Raw genomic sequence first — 25,335 nt, forward strand, 5'->3', positions numbered from 1 at the left:
AGGAGGATAACTGGAGCCCTGGAGTTTGAGGTTACAGTGAACTATGATCTAGGCATTACATTCCAGCCTGGGCCACAGAGTGATAACCTGTCAGAGAGAGAGAGAGAGAGAGAGAGAGAGAGAGAGAGAGAGAGAGAGAAGAGAGAGAAGAGAGAGAGAAGAGAAAGAGAGAGAGAGAGAGAGAGAGGAGAGAGAGAGAGAGAGAGAGAGAGAGAGAGAGGAGAGAGAGAGAGAGAGAGAGATGGTTTATGGTTTTTAAGCAGTCGTAGAAAATGGGAAGAGCAGACAACAAATTAAGAAAGATTGCTGGGCAGCAGAGAGAGCCCAGTTGATTTTATTTAGGTCAGTGCAAAAATAATGACAGTTTTTACCATTACTTCTAATAGAAATCATCAATTTATGGTGATACAAATCTACTGTTTTTTTAATTATACCACAATTCTTTGTTTTTAAAAAGTTACATATGCAAATAAATTAAATATACACTTTATGCTGGGAAATCTATTCCTGTGCATGCTTTTGGTTTACTGAGTGACCTAATAAATTGCTTGGTAATAATTTATACTTAAATCATTTGAACTTTGTACATCACAAAACCAGTTTACCATAAAATTATACAATTGGTTACAGAAAGGCTTAAGCCAAAAATTTACATCAGTTGAAAGCTATAGACATTGGAGTATTTACTTCTTTGCCATGAAATAGAGCATTGTCCCCCTTAATCTGTCATCTGAATTATTTAATAATTTTAAATCTAGAAGCAGATCCAGCATCAAACTTAAAGTTGGGTATTCATGTTGCTTGCTTCTCAGTTTGATTTATCCCAGGTATGGAGTTTGGGACTAAATTGATCCCCTGGATCCCGTGATGACTGCAGAGATTTCCTTCACCAAAAATCAGATTAAAGCTGTGTTTCTGCAGAGGTATGGGTGCACTACAGCATTTAGAAGCACATTCTGTACTATTTTCTTTCCCTCTTCCAAATGTTATCCCAGTTATTTGGGTGGGGCTTCTGTCTTGGTTTCCAGTCTAGGATAACTTAAGAAACATGGTGACCAGGTGCAGTGGCTCATGCCTGTCATCCTAGTACTTCGGGAGGCCAAGGCAGGTGGATGACTTGAGCTCAGAAGTTTGAGATCAGCCTAGGCAATAGGCAACATAGTCAAATCCCGTCTCTACCAAAAATATAAAAAATTAGCTAGGTGTGGTGGTGCATGCCTGTGGTCCCAGCTACTCAGGAGGGTGAGGCAGGAGGAGGACTGCTTGAGCCTGGGAGGCAGAGGTTGCAGTGAGCTGAGATCACGCCACTGCACTCTAGCCTGGGTGAGTGAGATCCTGTCTCAACTACCAAAAAAAAAAAAAAAAAAAAAACAAAACAAACAAAAAAACACAGTTATATTGTTTTGGTACAGATTTTCTTCAGCAAATTTAATTTTTCCAGAAAAGTTTCAGAAATACTGCTTTCTACGGGCAACCATGAAAAAAGTAAATCTTCAATGGTTTGAATTTATAGTAAGTGCTAGCAATAGAAAAAAATATTTAATTCACCATTACTACTCTAGATAATGTATTACAGTGTTAAACACATGAACCCTTTATCTATAAAGATAATAAAAACATAAGCACATATAATAACTCTGAGGGAAAATCATGGGACGCGTCTCAAACTTACGGAAAAAGGGCATCAAGGACTCTCTGGCCAGTCAAGAGAGGATGATTGGCTGGCAGCTTCTCAGTGACAGGTCGAACTTGACGTACAGGCCATACTTGCACCATGGTGAACTTTTCCTTTACACCTTCAAATTCAAGCTCCAAGACAACATCCTATAAAAATACAGTAGGATTTTAGTATGGTCAAATTTGTGAACATTTCTTCCTTCAAAATCAAAGTAACCCGATTCTCCCTGGGGTTAGGAAGGTGATACATGTAAGCAAAAAGGTAATGAGTAATATAACATTTGTGAACATTGAGATGTTTTCAAACATTCACAAACAGCGCCAATGTCCATGGCCCTACAGAAATCTCTAATTTTGTTGAAATATGAATTTGAATTATCTGCTTTAGGGGGGTTGCTCCATTGGGACTGAGTCTCCAAGCTAGTGTGCAAGTCTGGTTGATTGCCCCAAATCCCTATCTTAACTCTTGTTCTCTATATCTGATAGAGCACAGTCTTACTCTTATGAAATTATTAAAAAATTACTATTTCTTATCGCATTTTATTGGGAGAAAATTATATGCTATGATAGTCTTTTCAATAAAGTTATCTTCATACCCATAAAGATTACGAGCCTAATGTATTTGGTATTATATGACTGTAAATAACATTAAAGGTCTAAGTTTTAATCCAAGGCCAGGCATGGATTACAGCTTACGCCTGTGATCCCAGCACTTTTGGGAGGCCAAGGCAGGAGGATCACTTGAGTACAGAAGTTCAAGACCAGCCTAGGCAACAGACTGAGATCCTGTCTCTAAAAAAAATTTTTTTAACTTAGGCTGGGCGTGGTGGCTCACGCCTGTAATCTCAGCAATTTGGGAGGCTGAGGTGGGCAGATCACGAGGTCAGGAGATCAAGACCATCCTGGCCAACATGGTGAAACCCTATCTCTACTAAAAAAACAAAAATTAGCCGAGTGTGGTGGCAGGTGCCTGTAATCCCAGCTACTTGGAAAGTTGAGGTAGGAGAATCACTTGAACCCAGGAGGTGGAGGATGCAGTGAGCAGAGATCACCCCATTGAACTCCAGCCTGGTGACAGAGTGACAGAGCAAGAGTTCATCTCAAAAAAAAAAAAATTAACTGGGCATGGTGGCATGTGCCTGTGGTCCCAGATACTTGGGAGGCTGAGGTGATAGAATTGCTTGAGCCCAGCAGGTTGAGGCTGCAGCGAGCTATGATTGCACCACTGCACTCCGGTCTGGGCAACACAGCAAGACACTGTCTCAAAAAAAAAAAGAAAAAGAAAAAAAGATAATTCAAATAATCCATTATATAATAATAATAATTATCACTATTTTTTGAGATGGAGTCTCGCTCTGTTGTCCAGGTTGGAGTGCAATGGTGCAATCTCAGCTCACCACAACCTCCGCCTCCCAGGTTGAAGCGATTTTCCTGCCTCAGCCTCCTGAGTAGCTGGGATTACAGGTGCCCGCCACCATGCCTGGCTAATTTTTATATTTTTAGTAGAGATGGGGTTTCACCATGTTGGTCAGGCTGGTATCGATCTCCTGACCTTGTGATCTGCCCACCTCACCCTCTCAAAGTGCTGGGATTACAGGTGTGAGACTACGCGCCCAGTCCCATTACATAATTATTATGTGAATATTGATACACCATTAAAATCAAAGTCTATTCTATGCCTAAACAATTAGGGCTTTAAATAAATGTAGCATCAGTTAAGATGGTAGAAAACTGTCACATTTCTTTAAAAATAAATACTATGTTCTGCTTTTTTATCCCTGAATCCAAGTTAAAAACAAACAAAAAACCTTCAAAAATTATAGGAGTTACTCAAAACTTATATATTAAACATCAATTGTTTAACAACTTAGGGCACTAAAACTGGGCAGCTGTCATATAAAAATACAGCCACTCTGCAGGATGAAGTTCAAATGATACTTACAGAGGTATCGTAATTCCCAGGTGGAGCAATGTAAGTTACAGTTCCTCTGTTTCGTGGGGGTAACATGATTTTGTGTTTGATAAGCGAGTTCTCATTGACAATTCCATAAATGTCTCCGCCAGTGATATGACTACCAACCTAGAGAATAAATGTATTTGCTGTTTAATTTTCAAATAAATGTCAAGTAGACTTGCCCCTGCTGCTATAATTTAAATCATTTACCTGACTTATCAATAAAACATTAGTTCTAAAATCCCACAAAGTAGAGTTAAGAAAAAATTTAAACTATGCTTCTGTAGTCTATTTTTATTTGGACTAACAGTACAATGTAGTTTACTAAACATTCATTTTATATTTTTTCAATAACTTCAGAAATTCTTGGTTACACAGACATACCCGTAGGTTTTTGCAAGGTGTAAAGTCCCATTTGATATCTCTGCTAAGAGCAGACACGTTTACTCCTCTGGGGATGTAGATGCTTTGGGTCTGACTGCTGATATCCGACAAAGGTCTTTGAATACCATCAAAAATGGCTCCCATAATGCCAGGACCGAGCTCTACAGAGAGGGGTTTACCAGTGCGAAGTACAGGATCTCCAACAGAAACACCAGCTAAAAACAGCAGCTAAGGAAAACCAACTATGAAGGTTTAAAGACACTATTAACAGGAAATACCACAGTTTAACAAGGAAATGCCACTCAAGAAGTGAAAACAGAAGTTCCCAAACTTTCTCAGTTCACAGGATTTGTAGTGTTTTCAGTAATTTTTTTCAGTGTCCCAGGACAAAAGATATATCTAACACTTGCATTTATTAAATAGTCATGTCTAAATAACCTAATATGCATATACGTCCTAACAACTGAGTAGCAATTTGAGAAAAATATATGCATAAGTTGAAAAAAAGAATATTAATTTCAGTTCTAAATATCCATAATTCTTATGAATGTATATGCCCTTGGGGAACTATATAATTTTCCAATCTTGGAATCAGATTGGAAACCTGTTCCATTTTGATTTTCACATTATACTTGCTTTTGTAGCTTAGCAACTGCCAAAAACTCAGCTTTGCAAAGATATGATGTCACTGACAAAAATATAGTACAGCAACATAATGAAACTGTTTATTATCTCAAGCTACTAGTTCATGTGGTGTCTGACAATATGTCTAACATTCCTGTGTTTGCCTCAAAAATTTTAAATATCCTGGCACCACATGAGTTTGCTGCAGCTTCTCAGAATGCCTCTGCAAAGTTTGGAAACCACAGGGCTAAAAATAGAAGCAAAACTCTCTTAATACATTGTTTCACATATACTGCTGAGGAATCAGTCCCCTGATACAAGGGTATTAGTACTGGGACAAAACCTAAAATCTTAAAAATAAAGTTGTTTTGAAAACATACAAATAAGAATAAAACATATAAATAAGCATAATGAGTCCACTTTATTCTCACACATTTGTTGACAGGAGTAAAATCAGTACAACTTTTCCTGAGAGCAATTTAGCAATATTTATCAAAATTCAAAATGGGTAAGTCTTGACCTAGGAATCCAACTTCTGTGAATTCTTACTATACTTACACTGTAGCACTGTTTATAACAACCAAAGACTAGAAACCAAAACTTCTATCATTAAGATATTGTTAAGTAAATAATGGTACATTTATATGATGGAATTATTATATGGCTGCAAAAAAAAAGAACCAGAGTTATCATGAATTCCTCTAGAAATATCTCTAAACTATGTATTTTCATTTCTGATTTTGATTATGAATATCTTCTGAACAACAACAAAGTTGAAAGAATTTTACAGTGGACTTCCAATCTCTACCAGTTAGATTCTACCTTTAACATTTTACTGTATTTATCACATATCTATCTTCTAGAATACATACACTTTTAAGTGAAAAAAAGCAAGGTGTATAACAGTACATATAATATGCTATCTTGGGAGGCCGAGGCGGGTGGATCATGAGGTCAGGAGTTCAAGACCAGCCTGGCCAAGATGGTGAAACCCTGTCTCTACTAAAAATACAAAAAATTAGCTGGGTGTGGTGGCACACGCCTGTAATCCCAGCTACTCGGGAGGCTGAGGCAGAGAACAGGTTAAACCTGGGAGGCGGAGGTTGCAGTAAGCCGAGATCGTGCCACTGCACTCCAGCCTGGGCGACAGAGCGAGACTCCATCTCAAACAAACAAACAAACAAAAAACAAATACATATAGAGAGAGAAAAAGGAAAGAAAAATACAAATATTTGTATTTGCTCATGTCTGTAATTACTAAACTAGAAGGATATAAATAAAGGGAGCTATAAATGTGGTTGCATGTGTGCATGGAAGTGTGTATGTGTTTTGATAAATGGCTAGATACAAGACAACAAAGGCAAGGAGGGTTGTCACTGTTTACGTTTTCATTTATTTTAAATCTTCAAGCCATGTAAAAGATTAAACAAAAGATAAAAGTAACAATAGAAAAAATATTTCTGATTAGTCACGATTTCATAGTGACAAACATTTCTATTTTTATTTAAAATTTTTAGATGATTTTGTTTTAAATTGGCACCTAGTACTATAGAGAGACTAGTTATCTGCATGCATGTGTTTTAGAATGGCAAAAACATCATACCAAATAAATCTTGAGGCCGGGCACGGTGGCTCACGCCTGTAATCCCAGCACTTTGGGAGGCCGAGACGGGCGGATCACAAGGTCAGGAGATCGAGACCATCCTGGCTAACACGGTGAAACCCCGTCTCTACTAAAAAATACAAAAAACTAGCCAGGCGAGGCGGCGGGCGCCTGTAGTCCCAGCTACTCGGGAGGCTGAGGCACGAGAATGGTGTGAACCCGAGAGACCGAGGTTGCAGTGAGCCGAGATTGTGCCACTGCACTCCAGCCTGGGCGACAGAGCGAGACTCTGTCTCAAAAAAAAAAAAAAAAAAAAAATCTTGATTAAATACTCAAATAATTAACGCTGATTTTGAGAATCAAAGTAAAACACATATAGAAGCACTAAAAGAGTGGTTCTTCTTCACTAGGCTTAATCTTTTATGCTTATTTTTCATAGAAAATTGAAAATAAATACTATGTTTAAAAGTCAAAATTATGACAACCAAATAGTAAAGCTTTCCTAGTAATAAAACTGAAATGTAATACATCACTCAGTGCTATTATGGTGACCAATTTGTTTGTGGACTTACTATTTTAAACCAAAATCATAATTGGAGAATTTTTAACCTCTGTTTTTCTGTTTATGCTTTCTTCTACACTATGTGTCCCACTGAAGAAAAAAGTTCAGTTGATCCCCCTGAAGTTCATGAATTACTGAAGCAGTAAGAGCAATGAAAGTTCAGAAGATACTAATTTCTTAAAATAAGAGTATTAATTCATAGTACCTTTCTCTCTTTCTTTAATGTACTCCTGTGTAATTCAGGTCTCTTCACAACACCAGCATTTCATGCTTCTAATATCATTAGTTGTTGCTGCTTTGCTGCTACTACCTTTGGCTTAAACCCTTAATTTTTTTTTTCTTTTCTGAAACAGTCTCACTCTGTCACCCAGGCTGGAGTGCAGTGGTGCAATCTTGGCTCACTGCAACCTCCCTCCTCCAGGGTTAAAGCGATTCCCCTGCCTCAGTCTCCCGAGTGGCTGGAATTACAGGCGCCTGCCACTACGCCCAGCTAATTTTCGTATTTTTATTAGAGACGGAGTTTTACCACGTTGGCCAAGCTGGTCTCAAATTCCTGACCTCAGGTGATCCGTCTGCCTCGGCCTCCCAAAGTGCTGGGATTACAGGTGTGAGGCACTGTGCCTGGCCTAAATCCTTAAATTTTGAAATATAGAAAGTGGCAGGAAATTGAGCCAAAAAGGATACAAGTTTCTTCATACACCTGAATAGTAGCCATGTCACCCTCCAATCGAATAATCTCTCCAACCAACTCGCTGTGGCCCACTCTCACCAGCTCATACATGGCTGCACCCGCCATGTCACAGGCTGTAACCACTGAAAAGAACAAAAGACTATTTTGATGACTTAAGACTCTAGTGTTCTGTGAATAGTCACAAATGATTAAAACACCCAATAAACCCAGTATCATGCCTCTCTCATATATTCATAAGAAGGATAAAAACCTACTATTGAATATACTGGTAGTTTCACACAGATATATTTTTAGTGTATAATATAAACAGATAAGCCAAAGATTATTTATTTACATAAAATACATGAAAACTTTTCAAACATTTCAAGTTCTGCATGTCAAACTTACCTGGTAGGATTCAGGTATATTCTGAGAGTTGCTATGATATATGGAGTGAAGGCTTTGGAACAATAAAAAAACTTTTAAAAGTAGAAATTGGAATAAATGGTTTGGCTAGCAGTATGGTGGGATGCCACACAATTATCACTTTGCTGTGCTGTTACCATTTCCTTTGACAGACAGACCTAAAGGAACATCTTTACTTTCTAATAACTTAGAGCAGTGGTTCTTAAAACTATTCTGGGACATGGACTCTTTTGAAAAACTAATAATAGCTCTATTAGAAAAACTCACACGCACATCTACAACATTTTTTTCATAGGCCATAAGGATATTGACAATCAGTCACCACCATTGGGTAAGAAATTGTCAATGGAATTCCATTTACTGAACTTACTATTTTGGACCGTGTTGTCTAGTAAGCAAAAACTACTTTTCTAGCAGGGAGGAAAGGTTGCCATATTTTTAGACACGTGTAAGAATAAACCAGGCCGGGCGCAGTGGCTCAAGCCTGTAATCCCAGCACTTTGGGAGGCCGAGACGGGCGGATCACGAGGTCAGGAGATCGAGATCATCCTGGCTAACACGGTGAAACCCCGTCTCTACTAAAATATACAAAAAATTAGCCGGGCGAGATGGCGGGCGCCTGTAGTCCCAGCTACTCGGGAGGCTGAGGCGAGAGAATGGCGTAAACCCGGGAGGCGGAGCTTGCAGTGAGCTGAGATCCGGCCACTGCACTCCAGCCTGGGCGACAGAGCGAGACTCCGTCTCAGAAAAAAAAAAAAAAAAAAAAAAGAATAAACCAATTTTTAATATTTAGCCTTCTGATACCACTGATTAGAACTATGTAGGCCGGGCGCGGTGGCTCAAGCCTGTAATCCCAGCACTTTGGGAGGCCGAGACGGGCGGATCACGAGGTCAGGAGATCGAGACCATCCTGGCTAACACAGTGAAACCCCGTCTCTACTAAAAAATACAAAAAACTAGCCGGGCGAGGTGGCGGGCGCCTGTAGTCCCAGCTACTCGGGAGGCTGAGGCAGGAGAATGGCGTAAAACCCGAAAGGCGGAGCTTGCAGTGAGCCGAGATCTGGCCACTGCACTCCAGCCTGGGCGATAGAGCAAGACTCCGCCTCAAAAAAAAAAAAAAAAAAAAGAACTATGTAATAGGTAATACTTCAGTGGAAACTATTAAAGCTTTATGAGTTAGTTAACCTGTGTTAAAACAATGAAGACTTATTCATTCTGTAAATATTTATCTCTATACTGATTACTTAAGAATTAAGATGCACTGAAATACCAGAGATAATGAAATTTAAAAATCATATTTCATAAGCCAAAAAAAATGCCATTGTTCTATTACATTAAGTACTTAAGAATTAAAAATTGCAGGAGGCAAGGGAAGGGAGAGCATTAGGACAAATACCTAATGCATGTGGGGCTTAAAACCTAGATAACAGATTGATAAGTGCAGCAAGCCACCATGGCACATGCATACCTATGTAACAAACCTACACTTTCTGCACATGTATCCCAGAACTTAAAGTAAAATCTAAAAAAATTTAAAAAAAAAATTGTTTCCAGGAGCAGTTTACTACACAGTTTCACAGCATATTTCTTCCTAAACTCTTTGATGTGCTTTTGCTTTTTCTCTAAAAGTTCTTCGGTTTAGCCTGTCCTTCCTAAAGACCCTTACGATCATTGAGAGGACAATTATTTCTCTGCATGGCAAAAGATACTGATAACCTTTTAATGACTTGCCAATGAAATCAAGCTCAAACACCAAGTTCTTGGGGGAGAAAAAAGGGGCACAGTGACTGAGTTTTCATTTGCATAAACATCAAAAAACTGTCATCACCACTACTGTAACTGGAACAAAAAAAAGACTGCATAGCATGAGGTTTGAAGGATAATACATCACTAAGCAGGCTTTACTTAGAGAAACTGTGACTGTGAATCACATTTTGTAGAGGAAGTATTCAATAACAAAACAAATACTGGCGCAAGATTTATTATTTAAAAAGCAGCACTCCACGTTTTGGCAGAATGGACATAAAGTTTGGGTACTAAAACTTCTTTCCCACAGGTAGTTAATAAGACACTTAACCATTCAAAAAGTTTCATAAATGCAAAAGGCAAAAGCTAATATTACTGAGAAATGCTCTGAGCATTTGAATTATTAAAGTTGAAAGCAAATTAACATTTACTGAATGCCTGCTATATGCAAGATATTACATATTAAAAGCAATATACTTCATAGTTTTTTTACCTCAAATTTAACAAAAAATTAAGACATATAAAACTGAACACTGGTTGAACATTTACATAATTATAAACAGGATATCACAAAGCAGCACCTCAATAATTATCAAATTTAGATAATCAATGCTAGATGAGCCCTTATGATACAGATTCTACTTAAGTCTTACAGTCACTATGAGATCTCCTAATGACAAACGGAATTTATGCAGGTAAACAGAAAGTTGTATATTTCTATGTAAAATATTTTGAAAAGACATTAATCAAAGTTAGATATCCTTATTTTGAGATTATGATGTATTACTTACCAGGTCCTGAGACCCCATGCACATAACCAAATGTGCTTTCTTTATCTTCATCGAGTATTTTGGGTAGCTTGGAAAAATCCATGTTAGTTTACCTATGGTAAATAAATAAATAAGTTATTATTATAAACCCTAAAGCAAAAGAACCAAAATACAGGTAGTCCACTAAGATGAGACCACTCTCATCTTTGGTGTATTCTTGAGTTATTATACTTCTTCAAAGTAGAATATAAAAATTCCCTTTTTCTTAATTTAAAACAATTTTTAAGAGGCTGTCACCCAGGCTGGAGTGTGGTGGTACAGTCATATCTCACTGCAGCCTCAGACTCCTGGACTCTAGCGATCCTCCTGCCTCAGCCTCCCAAGTAGCTATGACTACAGGTGCGTGCCACTACAGGACACACCACTACAGGTGTGTCGCAGCTAGTATTTGTTTTGTTTTTTGTTTTTGTTTGTTTGTTTTTGAGACAGAGTCTAACTCCACCACCCAGGGTGGAGTGTGGTGGAAGGATCTCTGCTCACTGCAACCTCTGCCTCCCGAGTTTAAGCAATTCCTGTGCCTCAGCCTCCAGGGTAGCTGGAATTACAGGTGCATGTGACCACGCCCGGCTAATTTTTGTATTTTTAGTAGAGACAGGGTTTTGCCATATTGGCCAGGCTGGTCTCAAACTCCAGACCTCAAGTGATCTGCCCACCTCAGCCTCCCAAAGTTCTGGGACTATGGACGTGAGCCACTGAACCCAGCCAAAATTCCCAAAATGTAGTTAAAACTACCCTATTCCTGGATGCTCGATGGTTATATCACAACTGAATTATATCTCTATGTGAGGTATTTCATAGGAAATATCGATAAGTATAACAACAAACGTGAAGTTTTTCCAAAGATTTATCCACCCGTACAACAAGCCCATCCTCAATGACCTCTCTGACTTACCCAACTACTCTTCCACTTAATCATGCTGCAGATACATTCTGAACCCTTTGTCAGTTCTCAAAAACACAAGCACATTCTACCTCAGGGCCTTTGAACAGGTTGTTCCATCTACTTAGAATGTTCTTCTCCAAGGTATCCACTCCTATACCTCCTTCAGGTCTTTTTTTCTAACATGGTCTGGCTCCATCAACTAGGCAGGAGTGTAATGGTGTGATCATGGCTCACAGCCAACTCAACATCCTAGGTTCAAGAGATCCTCCCACCTCATCCTCCCTAGTATACCTGGGACCACAGGTGTGTGCTATCACATCTGGCTAATTTTATTTTATTTTCTGTGAAGACAGGGTCTCAGTATGTTGCCTAGGCCGGTCTTAACCTCCTGGGCCCAAGTGAATCTCTGGCCTTGGCCTCCTGAAGTGTTGGGATTACAGGGGTGAGTCACCATGTTCAGTACCCCTTAAGATCTTTACTCAAACATCACCTTCTCCATGAGGCTTCTCTGTCCATTTATTTAAAACTGCAACATCCTCCCTCCTTCCCTACTTTATTTTATACCACAGCATTTTTCACAATGTAACAAATGATATATTTTACATTTTAAAAGTATTTATTTATTACCTATCTTTAAATTTTAACTAGGAATGTTTTTCCTTCTTTCTTTTAGTGGAACACACAGAATAAAGAAATTCATTTCAACCTCTTACTTTATAGATATACAATCTAAAAAACATGAACTATCCAAGTTCACATTGAAAACTGATAACAGATTCCAAAGGAGAAAGTCTATTTGTGACTGCTGGTCTACCTTAATAACTATTACCAATTGAATGAGGGAGATGAAATACACGTACACTTGAAAAGCTAAATAATGTCCAAAAATAACCACAAAGAGTCATAGATCAGTAAGTGATAAAGAACCAAATAATATACCCTTATTTACTAAAAGTTCAAAGATTATTTAGAGAAGACATCTTGAAGGTCAGGTAGAATTTGCACACAGTAGAAAAAGAAAGGTAGCAAAGACACTGCGGAGGGTAGAGGGGGTGCCAATAACAAAAAAAATGGAGAAAAACATTCAGGAATAGTGAACAGACCAGCCTGACTGGTATAAAAGCCTTATATTAAAGCGGCAGTGGGAAACAAGGATGTAAGGGTAAAGACTAATTTGTGGATCTTGAACTGACTGCCAAAATAACAAGTGGACTTTATCCTATAAACACAAGGAAATCAGTGAAGATTGAGGGAGAACTATTATGAGGAGAATGGTATTCAATTCCTTTAACAGAATTAAAGTAGGGTAGGCAGGATAAGTTGAAGCAGCTCAGGAAATAGGTAAGGCTTGAATGTCAATGGAATTCCATTTATTACATGTTTACAGAGCTTTTGAAGCTTTAAATAGCTGTATTGTATAACAAAATGACTTAAATGCTCAACTGAGGGGCAAACACCACCTTGGGAACAGAGGAGAAACTGATTCCAACTTGAAGATGTGTAGACCAATGTGGATGAAGTATAGTGAACAAGTAGCTGTAAAGTAAGTTTTTGTTTCTTTTTTTTTTGAGACAAGTTCTCGCTGTCACGCAGGCTGGAGTGCAGTGGCGGGATCACGGCTCCCTGCAGCCTTGACCTCCTGGGCTCAAGTGATCACCTCAGCCGCCCCCGTCCCCACCCCACCCAGTAGCTGGCAAGACAAGCACATGCCACCGCACCCAGCTAATTTTTACATTTATTGTAGAGACAGGGTTTCACCATGTTGCCCAGATTGGCCTCAAACTCCTGGGCTCAAGTGATCTGCTTGCCTCGGCCTCCCAAAGTGCTGGGATTACAGACAGGAGCCACTGCTCCTGGCAGAAATTTATTAGGTTTTTTGGCTTCCTGAAGACACAGTAGAAGAAGTCATTAAGAGCAGGCATGGGACTGTAAAACATTGGAATCTAAAGAGACAGAACGAGACTTTCTAGAAACTATGAGATAATACGGGGGAAAACAGAAAGAAAATTTAAAGACAAACATATTTAATTGGACAACAGGTTGGGAGGAGTCTTCAAAGAAGTAGTGAACAAGTGAATGAGGTGAAATTTCAATCTTCAGAAAATCAAAGATTTTCAAAATCAGAGAAGAAACTGACAATCATACACAGTCTAAGTTCCTCCCCAAATATGGGTGTTTCCTCTATAGCATTCATGATACATGGTCATCTGCCTATTAAAGTGGAAACAGCATGAGATCATGGGTCAGCAGACTTGGGATCACATTCTGGTCCTACCAATAATATGCTGCAGAACATCTTGGACAAATCAAAATCTCTTAATATCTGCATTTGAAAACCAGTAACAATGCTACCACCTACCCCAGACTTGTGATTGCCTTACAAATTTGCTTAAATGCTCCTTGTGTCTGGGTGAGGTGGCTCATGCCTATAATTCCAGCACTTTGGGGGGCTGAGGTGGGCGAATCACCTGAGGTCAGAAGTTCGAGATTGGCCTAGCCAACACGGCAAAACCCCATCTCTACTAAGAATACAAAAATTAGCCAGGCGTGGTGGTGGGCGCCTATAATTCCAGCTACTCAGGAGGCTGAGGCAGGAGAATTGTTTGAACCTGGGAGGTGGAGGGTGCAGTGAGCCAAGATTGCACCACTGCATTCCAGCCTGGGCAACAAAAACAAAACTCCGTCTCAAAAAAAAAAGTTCCTTGTGAAATGTAATATGCTTACAAAAATGTCATCAGTAACACTATTTGAATAGGTCCTGAATTTGGAAAAAGCCATTCTGTTTTTAGAAATACTATCTCATATCCAAACTAAATCTACTTCCCTTAACTTCTATCCTCTGGCCCTATTTTTTCCAACTACTATAGCCACACAAAGTATGTTTCCTCTCCAAGCAAATTCTCTTTAGTGCTTTCCACTGTCCCTCAAAGCATAATCTTTTCAGATCCCTCACTCCTGAAACTACCCTTTTCTAGAAGTATTTCACAAGGTCAATATTTCTTTTAACTAGTACAAATAAAACAACATTCTAGATGCTGTATGAGTGAGTACTGAAGAGTACTACTTCATCTATTCTGAACGCTTTTTTTTTTTGAGACAGGGTCTCACTCTCACTCTATCACCCAGGCTGGAGCACAGTGGTGCAATCTCGGTTCACTGCAACCTCCACCTCCGAGGTTCAAGCAATTCTTATGCCTCAGCCTCCTGAGTAGCTGGGACTATAGTGTGCGCCAGTATGCCCAGCTAATTTTTGTATTTTTAGTAGAGACAGGGTTTCACCATGTTGGCCAGACTGGTCTCGAACTCCTGACCTCAAGTGATCTGCCCACCTGTAATTCCAAAGTGCTGGGATTACAGGCATGAGCCACTGTGCCTGGCCCTGAATGCTTTTTTTTTTTTTTGAGACAGAGTCTCGCTTTGTTGCCCAGGCTGGAGTGTGGAGTGCAGTGGCACAATCTCGGCTCACGGCAAGCTCTGCCTCCTGGGTTCACGCCATTCTCCTGTCTCAGCCTCCTGAGTAGCTGGGACTACAGACGCCCGCCACCATGCCCGGCTAATTTTTTGTATTTTTTAGTAGAGACAGGGTTTCACCATATTAGCCAGGATGGTCTTGATCTCATGACCTCGTGATCCGCCTACCTCGGCCTCCCAAAGTGCTGGGATTACAGGTGTGAGCCACCACGCCTGGCAAATGCTTCTTTTTATTGAGAGACAAATGCCATGGTTTGAAGACTTTGAATTTATAAGTTGTGTCCTTAGGCAAATCAAATTCTTTCATCCTTTTGAGCCTCAGTTTCATCTGTAAAATCTAATAGGGTTTTTGTGAGGCATCTAACAGTATCCCTAACAGAAAAGTAATACTGATGACTACTAATTTTATTCTGTTAATACAAGCTAAGCCTTTTTTCTAAAGTGTCCAGTGATTCTTATCTTGCTACCAAATCTAGTTCTTATCTTGAACCAAATCTAGTCACTCAGCTAGTTTTTTTGGATTTCAGAGAATATACAAGAGCATACCAAGAAATTTCCCTGCTTATGGTAGACTGCTATAGCATCCTGTTTCTTGTTCACATTCTGGGATGGGGTACATAGTTCTTATCTTGAACCAAATCTAGTCACTTAACTAGTTTTTTTTTCCTAGTTATCAGGTGTATTTTGTCATAACTTTATTTTCTAAGACCAATTGTATTTTTTTTAAGCATTGATGATGTGCCACCTGCTATATTATAGATAGAAAATATAATGACGTAAGACACAATCTTTCCCCCAAGGATCTTCTGGCATAGTGGGATGAAAAGACAAACAGGTAGTTATCATAAGGTGATATATGTGCTCTCTTAGGAGTACTATAGGCTGGAGATTTAGAAAAGCATAAAGCAATGGCATCTAACCTAGACTTGGGCAAGATGAAAGCAACTTAACAGGAGGTTAAGCTGAGACTTGGAGGGTTGAACAAAGAGGCATCAAAGTATCTAATAAAGCTTCCCTACAGATGGTTGAAACCTGTGGTTCAGGAAGGTATTCTAAAGTTTATGAGGGAATAATGATGTCTGTTCTGGGTTTTTAAAACGAGTATTTACATACTTTCCTTTTAAGACTAAACAGTGCATGCCTCCAAATGTATGAGCAATGATTAGCGGAAACCAAATGGGTTTGTTCATGACTCAGCTGTCTTGTGGGTTTAGCAGTCAGCTGGAAAATCCTAGCCAACATGAGAATTTTAATGATTCTATACTTTTTAACTCTTTAATTTTTAGGCACATATTATTTAATTTATGCCAAAGACAACAGACATTAGGAAGTGATATCATACTAACAAGAGAACCTAGAGTCCTAGTGATAATTCTACAAATTTACATAAAGATAATTGTCATCAGATCCATAAATTTGCATTAATTTGGTGAATATTCTTGTATTAGCAAACCAAGATGACTGTCCTTTTTAAAAAGCCAATATTGGCCAGGCGCAGTGGCTCACACCTGTAATCCCAGCACTTTGGGGGGCCAAGGCGGGTGGATCACAAGGTCAGGAGTTTGAGATCAGCCTGACCAACATGGTGAAACCCCGTCTCTACTAAAAATACAAAAAAATTAGCCGAGTATGGTGGCGCGTGCCTGTAATCCCAACTACTCAGGAGGCTGAGGCAGGAGAATGGCTTGAACCCAGGAGGCAGAGGTTGCAGTAAGCCAAGATCACGCCACTGCACTCCAGCCTGGGTGACAGAGTTAAGACTTCATCTCAAAAAAAAAAAAAAAAAGCCAATATTAAGTGAAGAAAAAAATGATGATGATTCTGAGTGATTTAATTTTCTCTACTCCATTGTGTTTATACAGAGAAGTGGTTGTAAATACATCCTGAAATCTGCTCTTATCACATCTTTCATAATAATTATGAAAACACGTTTTAAAGTGTAAAATTCCAAGCATTTTTGTCCATTTTGATGTTTTAAAATATTTACATTTTAATTTGCTACAGCAACATGGATCTTTTATATTTCCTGTGCTCCTGCCTAGAATGTTCTTTTCTCTAGGATTCATTTATTAACATCATTCATGTCTCTGCTCAAATATCCCCAGTCCAAAAAGCACTCCCATAGTGATTACTGAATAACTAACAGCTGTCAGCCCTTCAAGGTCAGCCTCAGATGCTGACAGCTGCCTTGCCTGCATTCACACCACTTGCAGGGCAGTGTGCACCTGCTGAATGGACACAATGAGGTACAAAGGCCCAGCCATCTCAGCCTGATGCAGGATACTCTCACAAGCAACACTCACTCCAGATCTCTCCCACTGGGTAACTGAGGCTCTGTGGGACTTGCACTGCATTCCAACTTCTTCTTCTGCCCAACTCTGTTTCCACCCCCTTCCTCTCAAATGTATTGAATCAAGTAAACATCGACGTGAATAACCACTCTATCTACTCCATCCCAGAATGTGAACCAGAAACAGGATGCTATAGCAGTCTACAATAAGCAGGGAAATTTCTTGGCATGCTCTTGTATATTATCTGAAATCCAAACAAGTTTTATACTCTACTTCATCTCATACAATAAAATCTATAAGACAAATATGTACCTCGTAAATATATACACTTATGTATCCACAAAAATAAGACACCGAAAAAACTGAAGAAAAAAAAGAAAGAAAAATGTGCAAGTGTTTTCTCCTCGCAGTGAAATAAAAATTACTCATCAGGTAGACATACTATAGTGACCTGATGACTGAATAGGGCTAAACATAAAGTATTTTGGTAAGCATGGTCATACAACACACTAATTTGTTTATAACTCTTCCTTATTATCTGTGAATAGTTAAAAATACCCCACTAAAACCTTCTGCTTCATCATTGAATGCTTATGCTTCTCAGTGAAAAAGAATAGGCTTTTAAAAATATTAAAACAATCTCCTAGAACACCAACTTTCAATAAGCAAATTATACTGCAAGTTAGATTATGTCGAAAGTTAATTTTTTTTTTTTTTTTGAGACCGAGTCTCCCTCTGTCGCCCAGGCTGGAGTGCAGTGGCGTGATCTGAGTTCACTGCAACCTCCGCCTCCCAGGTTCAAGCAATTCTCCTGCCTCAGCCTCCTGAGTAGATGGAATTACAGGCATGCGCCCCAACACCCAGTGAATTTTTTTTGTATTTTTAGTAGAGACGGGGTTTCACCTTATTGGACAGGCTGGTCTTCAACTGCTGACCTTGTGATCTGCCTGCCTCGGCCTCCCAAAGTGCTGGATAACAGGCGTGAGTCACCATGCCCGGCCTGAAAGTTAATTTTATCCCAAATCTCTATAAGGTTCAAACTATGATGTGATTTAATGCTACATAAAATAGCTTTACAAGCTATTTAATAACTCCTTAAGACAATCTACACCTGATTTTTTTTTTTTTTTGGAAAGAGAGTCTCAGTCTGCTACCCAGGCTGGAGTGCAGTGGCACAATGTCGGCTCACTGCAACGTCCACCTTCTGGGTTCAAGCAATTCTTGTGTCTCAGCCTCCCAAGTAGCTGGGATTATAGGCACGAGCCACTATGCCTGGCTAATTTTTTGCATTTTAATAGAGACCGGATTTCGCCAAATTGACCAGGCTAGTCTGGAACCCCCGACCTCAGGTAATCCGCCCGCCTTGGCCTCCCAAAGTGCCGGGATTACAGGCATAAGCCACCGTGCTGGCCTATACAACTATTGTTGTTCTCCAACATTTAAAAAATAAAAGCATGAGGCCAGGCGCGATAGTTCATGCCTATAATCTCAGCACTTCGGGAGGCCAAGGCAGGTAGGTTACTTGAGGTCAGGAGTTCAAGACCAGCCTGGCCAACATGGTAAAATCCTGTCTTTATCAAAAAATACAAAAATTAGCCAGGCGTGGTGACGCAAAACTGTAGTCTCAGCTACTTGGGAGGCTGGGGGAGGAGAATTGCTTGAACCTGGGAGGTGGAGGTTTCAGTGACCGGAGATTGCGCCACTGCACTCCAGCCTGGGTGACGGAGTAAGAGTCTCAAAAGTAAATAAATAAGTAAATAAATAAAAGCAGCAATACTTATTACATACTTTCATGAAAGCAGTGTGTTATGCACAGATGCACTCATAGAAAAATCAAATCAATGATTATATTAAAATGTTGCCTTTGGCTGTTATGACTTCAACCTTGTTTAACGATAAAAAGTTAACGTAACTTACAACTAAGATTCTTTGGTTACAAATTATAGGAGTGCCCCTCTCCACCCCATTTGTGAAAGATTTAAACAAAAACAAAAACCCTGTGGTAGAAGAGGAAAAATCCAGAAAGGCAGCATAGGCAACCCGTCTGAGTTAATGAGTCATCAGTCTCTCCCCAACAAGCACTGCAGAACACTGCAGTGGCAAATAACACCAGAGGAAAAAATTTTTTTCTGTAAGGTCCACTCCAAATTGCTGCTGGTTAATGCAACTGGTAATTTCATTATTTCAGAAATTATTCTTTTTACTACCAGAGTCTTGGATGACATGGCTGCTGGGGGCAAAGAAGAGGTGATACATAAAAGTTAAACACTAAGATTCCAAGGTAATATTTACTCACATACAAAATCCTGGGGCGCTTCATTGATAATGATGCATTATTTTGATGTAACACTTGTTACATTAGAGTGTAATGAAAAAATACATTCTATTTAATTGATTAAAGACTATCTCTGGAAATCATAGATTTTTAAAAATAGGTTCAGAAGAATCTAATGGATCATAACCACTTATTTTCACACACTGTTAATCTTTTTAGAGAAAGGTGTCTTAAATCTGTTTAATTTTTTTTTTTTTTTGAGCCCTGTCGCCCGGGCTGGAGTGCAGTAGCCAGATCTCAGCTCACTGCAAGCTCCGCCTCCTGGGTTCACGCCATTCTCCTGCCTCAGCCTCCCGATGTTTAATATTTTTATGTTTGGTCAGAAAGTTATAGAACAGGTGGAATTCCAGCAAATAACATTACCTTATCATATTTTTAGAGTATCGTACTAGTCATTTTGTGACACTCTCTACTCATTTCCTTCAATCCACCTACCTAGCAACCCTATTAGAATGGCTTATGTGGCAGATTTATTTCACTATGTATATTTAGTTTCCCGATTTTTCCTTGCCAACCAAAAGCCAACTTTGTTCAAAATTTGGTAAGTCTATTACTGTAATTCCAGTTCCCTTGACTGCTTTGGAAATAAGCACGTAATAAATGATGTTCTGACCAACAAGAATTAAGGCAAAATCTGTTGGAGACCTTCTGGAAATAATTTCTTTGTTCTTTTAAAAGATACAGGCAGCTGGGCACCATGGCTGTAATCCTAGCACTTTGGGAGGTCAAGGTGGGTGGATCACCTGAGGTCAGGAGTTTGAGACCAGTCTGGCCAATATGGCGAAATCCCACCTCTACTAAAAATACAAAAATTAGCCGGGCATGGTGATGTGCGCCTGTAATCCCAGCTACTTGGGAGGCTGAGGCAGGAGAATTGCGTGAACCTGGAAGGCGGAGGTTGTAGTGAGCCGAGATCACGCCACTGCACTCCAGCCTGGGCAACAGAGTGAGACTCCATCTCCAAAAAAAAAAAAGATACAGGCTATTAGAAACAATATTCTCCTTTGGGATTTGGTCATCTGCCTGGGACATCTGGAACTGTGGCAGCCATATTAGGACCTTGAGGGAGCTAAGCAGGCAGCCCACCTTGCTAAGGATGACAAAATAGAAAGACAAAAGATATCTGAGTCCTTGTTGCCTTCATTGGCACACTCAATTAACCAACACAAGAAAGGACTTTCAAAAATAAATATTTTTATATTGTACATATTTCATAGTGCTTTTCTAAAAATAAATAAGCCAAAAGGTTAAGAACAAACGTAAGGTCATCAGTGAAGTAGACCATAACAATTACTAAGGTGGACTACAATGAAATGTGTAGACAAAAGTAGGAATCAAAGAGTAGAGAAGAACAGCAAAGTCACAGCTGGCAAACTGGACTAACAATTAGGAAAAATTTATTCTTATCGGAATAAAACTATTTGAGGATACACACACACCCTTCTATTTCAACTGTGTATCAAAACAAATGCATTCCTGAAAAAGAAATAGTGACAATAAAAGCTAGTCTGGACACTTAAACTGGGAATGGGATTTAGACTGTGTCAGCTAAACATACTTAAGGTTCATCAACAAGCTTGTCCAGAAATGATTTTTATGTCACTTTTAGAAATAGATTCCTTTCCAGCCAGGCTCACATCTGTAATCCCAGCACTTTGGGAGGCAAAGGTGGGTGAATTATGAGATCAGGAGTTCAAGACCTGCCTGGCCAAGATGGTGAAACCCTCTCTACTAAAAATACAAAAAAATTAGCTGGGTGTGGTGGCAGGCACCTATAACCCCAGCTACTCGGGAAGCTGAGGAAGAGAGGAGGCGGAGGTTGCAGGGAGCTGAGATTGCGCCACTGTACTCTAGCCTGGGCAACAGAGCAAGACTCCATCTCAAAAAAAAAAAAAAGAAGTAGATTGCTTTCCCTTCAAATTTTTGTAAATAAAATTGTGCGATATTAGGTGAAACAGTAACAAAATACTGTACTGAGTGTACAAGTTCCACAGTATCAATGTATAGGCTAGAAGCCTATGGTCAATGGTAAAACTGATGTACAGATTCAAGTATCCCTGCCCTCAAGGTGCATATCATTTTCCTACTTCCTCCCTTTCATATGGCATAGTGTCTTATACAGCAGTAACTCAGTAAAATGTTCTGAGATTAAAAAGAGATAACATCAGGCTGGGCGTAGGGGCTTACACCTGTAATCTGAGCACTTTGGGAGGCTGAGGCAGGTGGATGAGGTCAGGAGTTGGAGATCAGTTTGGCCAACATGACAAAATCTGGTCTCTACTAAAAATACAAAAATTAGCTGGGCATGTGCCTGTAATCCCAGCTACTCGGGGGGCTGAGGCAGGAGAATTGCTTGAACCCAGGAAGCTGAGGTTGCAATGAGCCAAGATCACGCCACCGCACTCCAGCCTGGGCACCACAGTAAGACTTCGTCTCAAAAAAAAAAAAAAAAAAAAAAGAGACATAACATCAACTACTATTTGTTAAGTACATATCACACTCCAGGCTTTATGTTAAAAAAAGCAAACATCTCTTTAACTCTTAACAATAGTCCTATGAAATAGGTATTATTTAATTCAGAAATAGGGGACAGAACTAAAGACTGATGATGCCCAGATTTGGTCTGATCACAACACCTAGGCATTTAATAAATAATTCAAAAAACCTTATTTAGACAGTTTTCACCTTTAGCTATTAGGATGGTGCAAAAGTAATTGCCGTTTTGCCATCAAAAGCAATGGCAAAAACTGCAATTACTTTTGCACCAACTATACCATTTTTTAGAAAAGAAGGCCATGTGTCATGGACTAAATGTGTCCGCCCAAAATTCGCATTTTAATTCCAACCCTCAACGTGATGGTATCAGGAAGTGGGGCCTTTGGAACATAATTAGGTCATGAAGGTGGAGCCCTCATGAATGGGATTAGTGCCCCTCTAAAGATGATCTCTGAGCTGGATGCAGTGGCTCATGCCTGTAATCTCAGCACTTTGGGAGGCTGAGGCAGGAGGATTGCATGAGTCCAGGTGTTTAAGAACAGAATAGGTAACATAGTGAGAACGTGTCCCTACAAAAAATTAAAAAATTGGCAGGGCGTGGTGGTGTGCGCCCACAGTTCCCGCTACTCAGGAGGTTGAAGTGGAGGACTGCTTGAGCCTGGGAGGTTGAGGCTGCACTAACCCGTGATCGCACTGCTGCACTCCAGCCTGGGTGACAGAGCGAGACTCTGTCTCAAGGGAAGCCAAAAAAAAAGAGAGAGAGAGACAGAGAGAGAGAGAGAGAGAGAGAGAGAGAAGAGAGAGAGGGAGGGAGGGAGAGATGATCTCTGCTCTCTATCATGTGAGGATACAAGAAGATATCCATCTACAAGCCAGAAGGAACAGGCTCTGACCAGACACAGGATCTCTAGGCACCCTGACCTCAGACTTCTCACACTCTAGACCATGAGAAATGTTGCTGTTTAAGTCACATAGTCTATGGCCATTTGTTATAGCAATCAAACTAGACTTTTTTTGTATTACTTACTGACCCTATGTTAGAATGACAATGGATAAGATGCCGGCAAAAGGGAGAAGATGAAAAAAAGGTGACATAATGGGTCATTCACAAACTAAGGAGTAATTAGTAGAACAAGAATTGACTGTTCCTAAATTACCTATCTCCTTTTTTTTGAGATGGAGTCTTGCTCTATCACCCAGGCTGGAGTGCAGTGGTGCGATCTTGGCTCACTGCAACCTCCGCCTCCTGGGTTCATGTGATTCTCCTGTCTCAGTCTCTCGAGCAGCTGGGATTACAGGTGCGTGCCACCACACCTGTCTAGCTTTTTTTTTTTTTTTGTATTTTTAGTACAGATGGGATTTCACCAAGTTGGCCAAGCTGGTCTCGAACTTCTGATCTCAAGTGATCTGCCCACCTCAGCCTCCCAAAGTGCTGGGATAATAGGCCGAGCCACCGCGTCTGGCCACCCATCTTTCTCTCTCTCTCTTTTTTTTTTTGAGATGGAGTTTTGCTCTTGTTGCCCAGGCTGGAGTGCAAAGGCGCCGTCTCGGCTCACTGCAACCTCCACCTCCTGGTTTTAAGCTATTCTTCCTGCCTCAGCCTCCCAAGTAGCTGGGATTACATGCATGCGCCACCACGCCTGGCTAATTTTGTATTTTTAGTAGAGACGGGGTTTCACCACGTTGGTCAGGCTGGTCTTGAACTCCTGACCTCAGGGGATCTGCCCACCTTGGGCTCCCAAAGTGCTGGATGAGCCATTGCACCTGGCCCCATCTCTTACAGAACTAAGATTTTTAAAAAACGTAACGCTGTATTTTGCTAATACCTAGCTTTATAACACAAACATAACTGACTATATTAGCCAAAAAAAAGATAAAACATCAATGTGACTACAAAGTAAATGGACATATCTAAGAGGAAAATGGGCATATTTAAGGATAATCAGAATATTGATGCCCACAGACTCAATACAACTTTCCTACTATTAAAAATAGAAAACAGTAGTGGAAAATTTCTGGTCAATTATTTTAAGTTCAGAACAACAAAGCTACCTGAAACAGAATTAGGGTAAGAAATTCCTGCTTTTTCTTTGTTTTAATTAAGACAGGGTCTGGGTCTGGCTCTATCACCTATGCTGAAGTACAGTGATGCAAACTCAGCTCACTGCAACCTCCACCTCCAGGGCTCAAGTGATCCCCCCACCTCCGTGCTGGGATTACAGGCATGAGCTAGGATTACAGGCATATTTACAGTGCTGGGATTACAGGCATGAGCTACTGTGCCGGGCCTTATTTTTTTTTTATTTCTTAAACTTGATAAACTAAAGGGAGAAAAGTAATTGTAAAGCTTACCTTAATATCCCACATTTGAATTTTTAGGAAATTTTCCTGATTTCAGGTTACAAAGAAAAAACAAGACACCAAAGAAGATCCTATCGATTTAAAGCTTAACTTACCTATGATGTAAACAGCCAAGAAGACAGCCAACAATATAAATAGTAAAGAAAGCATTTGTTACACACCTTTCTTTAAAATCTGCTTTCAGAAGCAATATGCTTATAATTTTAAAAATACCTAATGAAAGGTCTCACCACTTGAATGTGATTGACTTTATTATTCCCCCACAATTTTTTTACATAATTGTAATCAATACTAGAATACAATTATTTTACTTCAACTTTTCTATGCGCTACACAGTCTTTGTGTCATCTTAAACTGTATACCATTCCATTAAATAGATACCATACTTTATCTAACAATAATAACTCTCTATTGCATAACAAGACTGCTTCCTATCTTGAGCTGTTTTTAACATTTTGCTAACACATTTTTTCTTTTTTTTCTTTTTTTTTTTGAGACGAGGTCTTGCGCTGTCCCGCAGGCAGAAGTACAGTGGTGCAATCAAGGCTCACTGTAACCTCAATCTTTTGGGTTGAAGCAGTCCTCCTGCCTCAGCTTCCCTTGCTGGGACCACAGGCATGTACCACCACGCCAGCTAACTTTTTGATTTTTATGTAAAGATGAAGTCTCACTCTGTTACCCAGGCTGCTCTTGAACTCCTGGGCTCAAGTGATCCTCCCGCTTCAGCCTCCCAAAGTGCTGGGATTATAGGCATGAGCCACTGCACCCAGCCCTTCCATTTATTCTTATAGAGTAACTCTCTAATGATTTGCTGCTTTAAATCAGCAGTGGTCCAAAGTATTAGATAATAATTTTTAATTGTGCATAAATTGAGTCCTAAGACTGTATGAAGGTCTTTTGCCATGTGCAGAAGCTTTAAGACTGTCATTATACCAGTTCAGAGATCTTTTGTTCTCCTGTTTCTTAGGTCTTCACTTTATTTCTATTTCTATTGAAGTTGGCAAGTTTGACTTCTCATGTAT

The 25,335-nt window shown here is 39.7% G+C and overlaps 1 protein-coding gene across 2 annotated transcripts in view; it reads right to left on the minus strand.

The window, feature by feature from the left end:
* The window catches only part of ATP6V1A (ATPase H+ transporting V1 subunit A), a 66,230-nt gene that overhangs the window by 22,823 nt on the left and 18,072 nt on the right, over window positions 1–25,335 (minus strand). For both annotated transcript variants that reach the window (XM_033211237.1, XM_033211236.1), the window contains exons 2-6: window positions 10,438–10,529; window positions 7,489–7,617; window positions 4,016–4,230; window positions 3,620–3,757; window positions 1,673–1,824 (exon numbers count right to left, since the gene is read on the minus strand). In XM_033211237.1, coding sequence (XP_033067128.1) covers window positions 1,673–1,824; window positions 3,620–3,757; window positions 4,016–4,230; window positions 7,489–7,617; window positions 10,438–10,519 — 716 coding nt within the window. In that variant the 5' untranslated portion in view covers window positions 10,520–10,529. The remainder of the gene's footprint in view (window positions 1–1,672; window positions 1,825–3,619; window positions 3,758–4,015; window positions 4,231–7,488; window positions 7,618–10,437; window positions 10,530–25,335) is intronic.

The sequence above is a fragment of the Trachypithecus francoisi genome, unplaced genomic scaffold (assembly GCF_009764315.1).
Source record: "Trachypithecus francoisi isolate TF-2019V2 unplaced genomic scaffold, Tfra_2.0 Lachesis_group0, whole genome shotgun sequence".
Taxonomy (NCBI): domain Eukaryota; kingdom Metazoa; phylum Chordata; class Mammalia; order Primates; family Cercopithecidae; genus Trachypithecus; species Trachypithecus francoisi.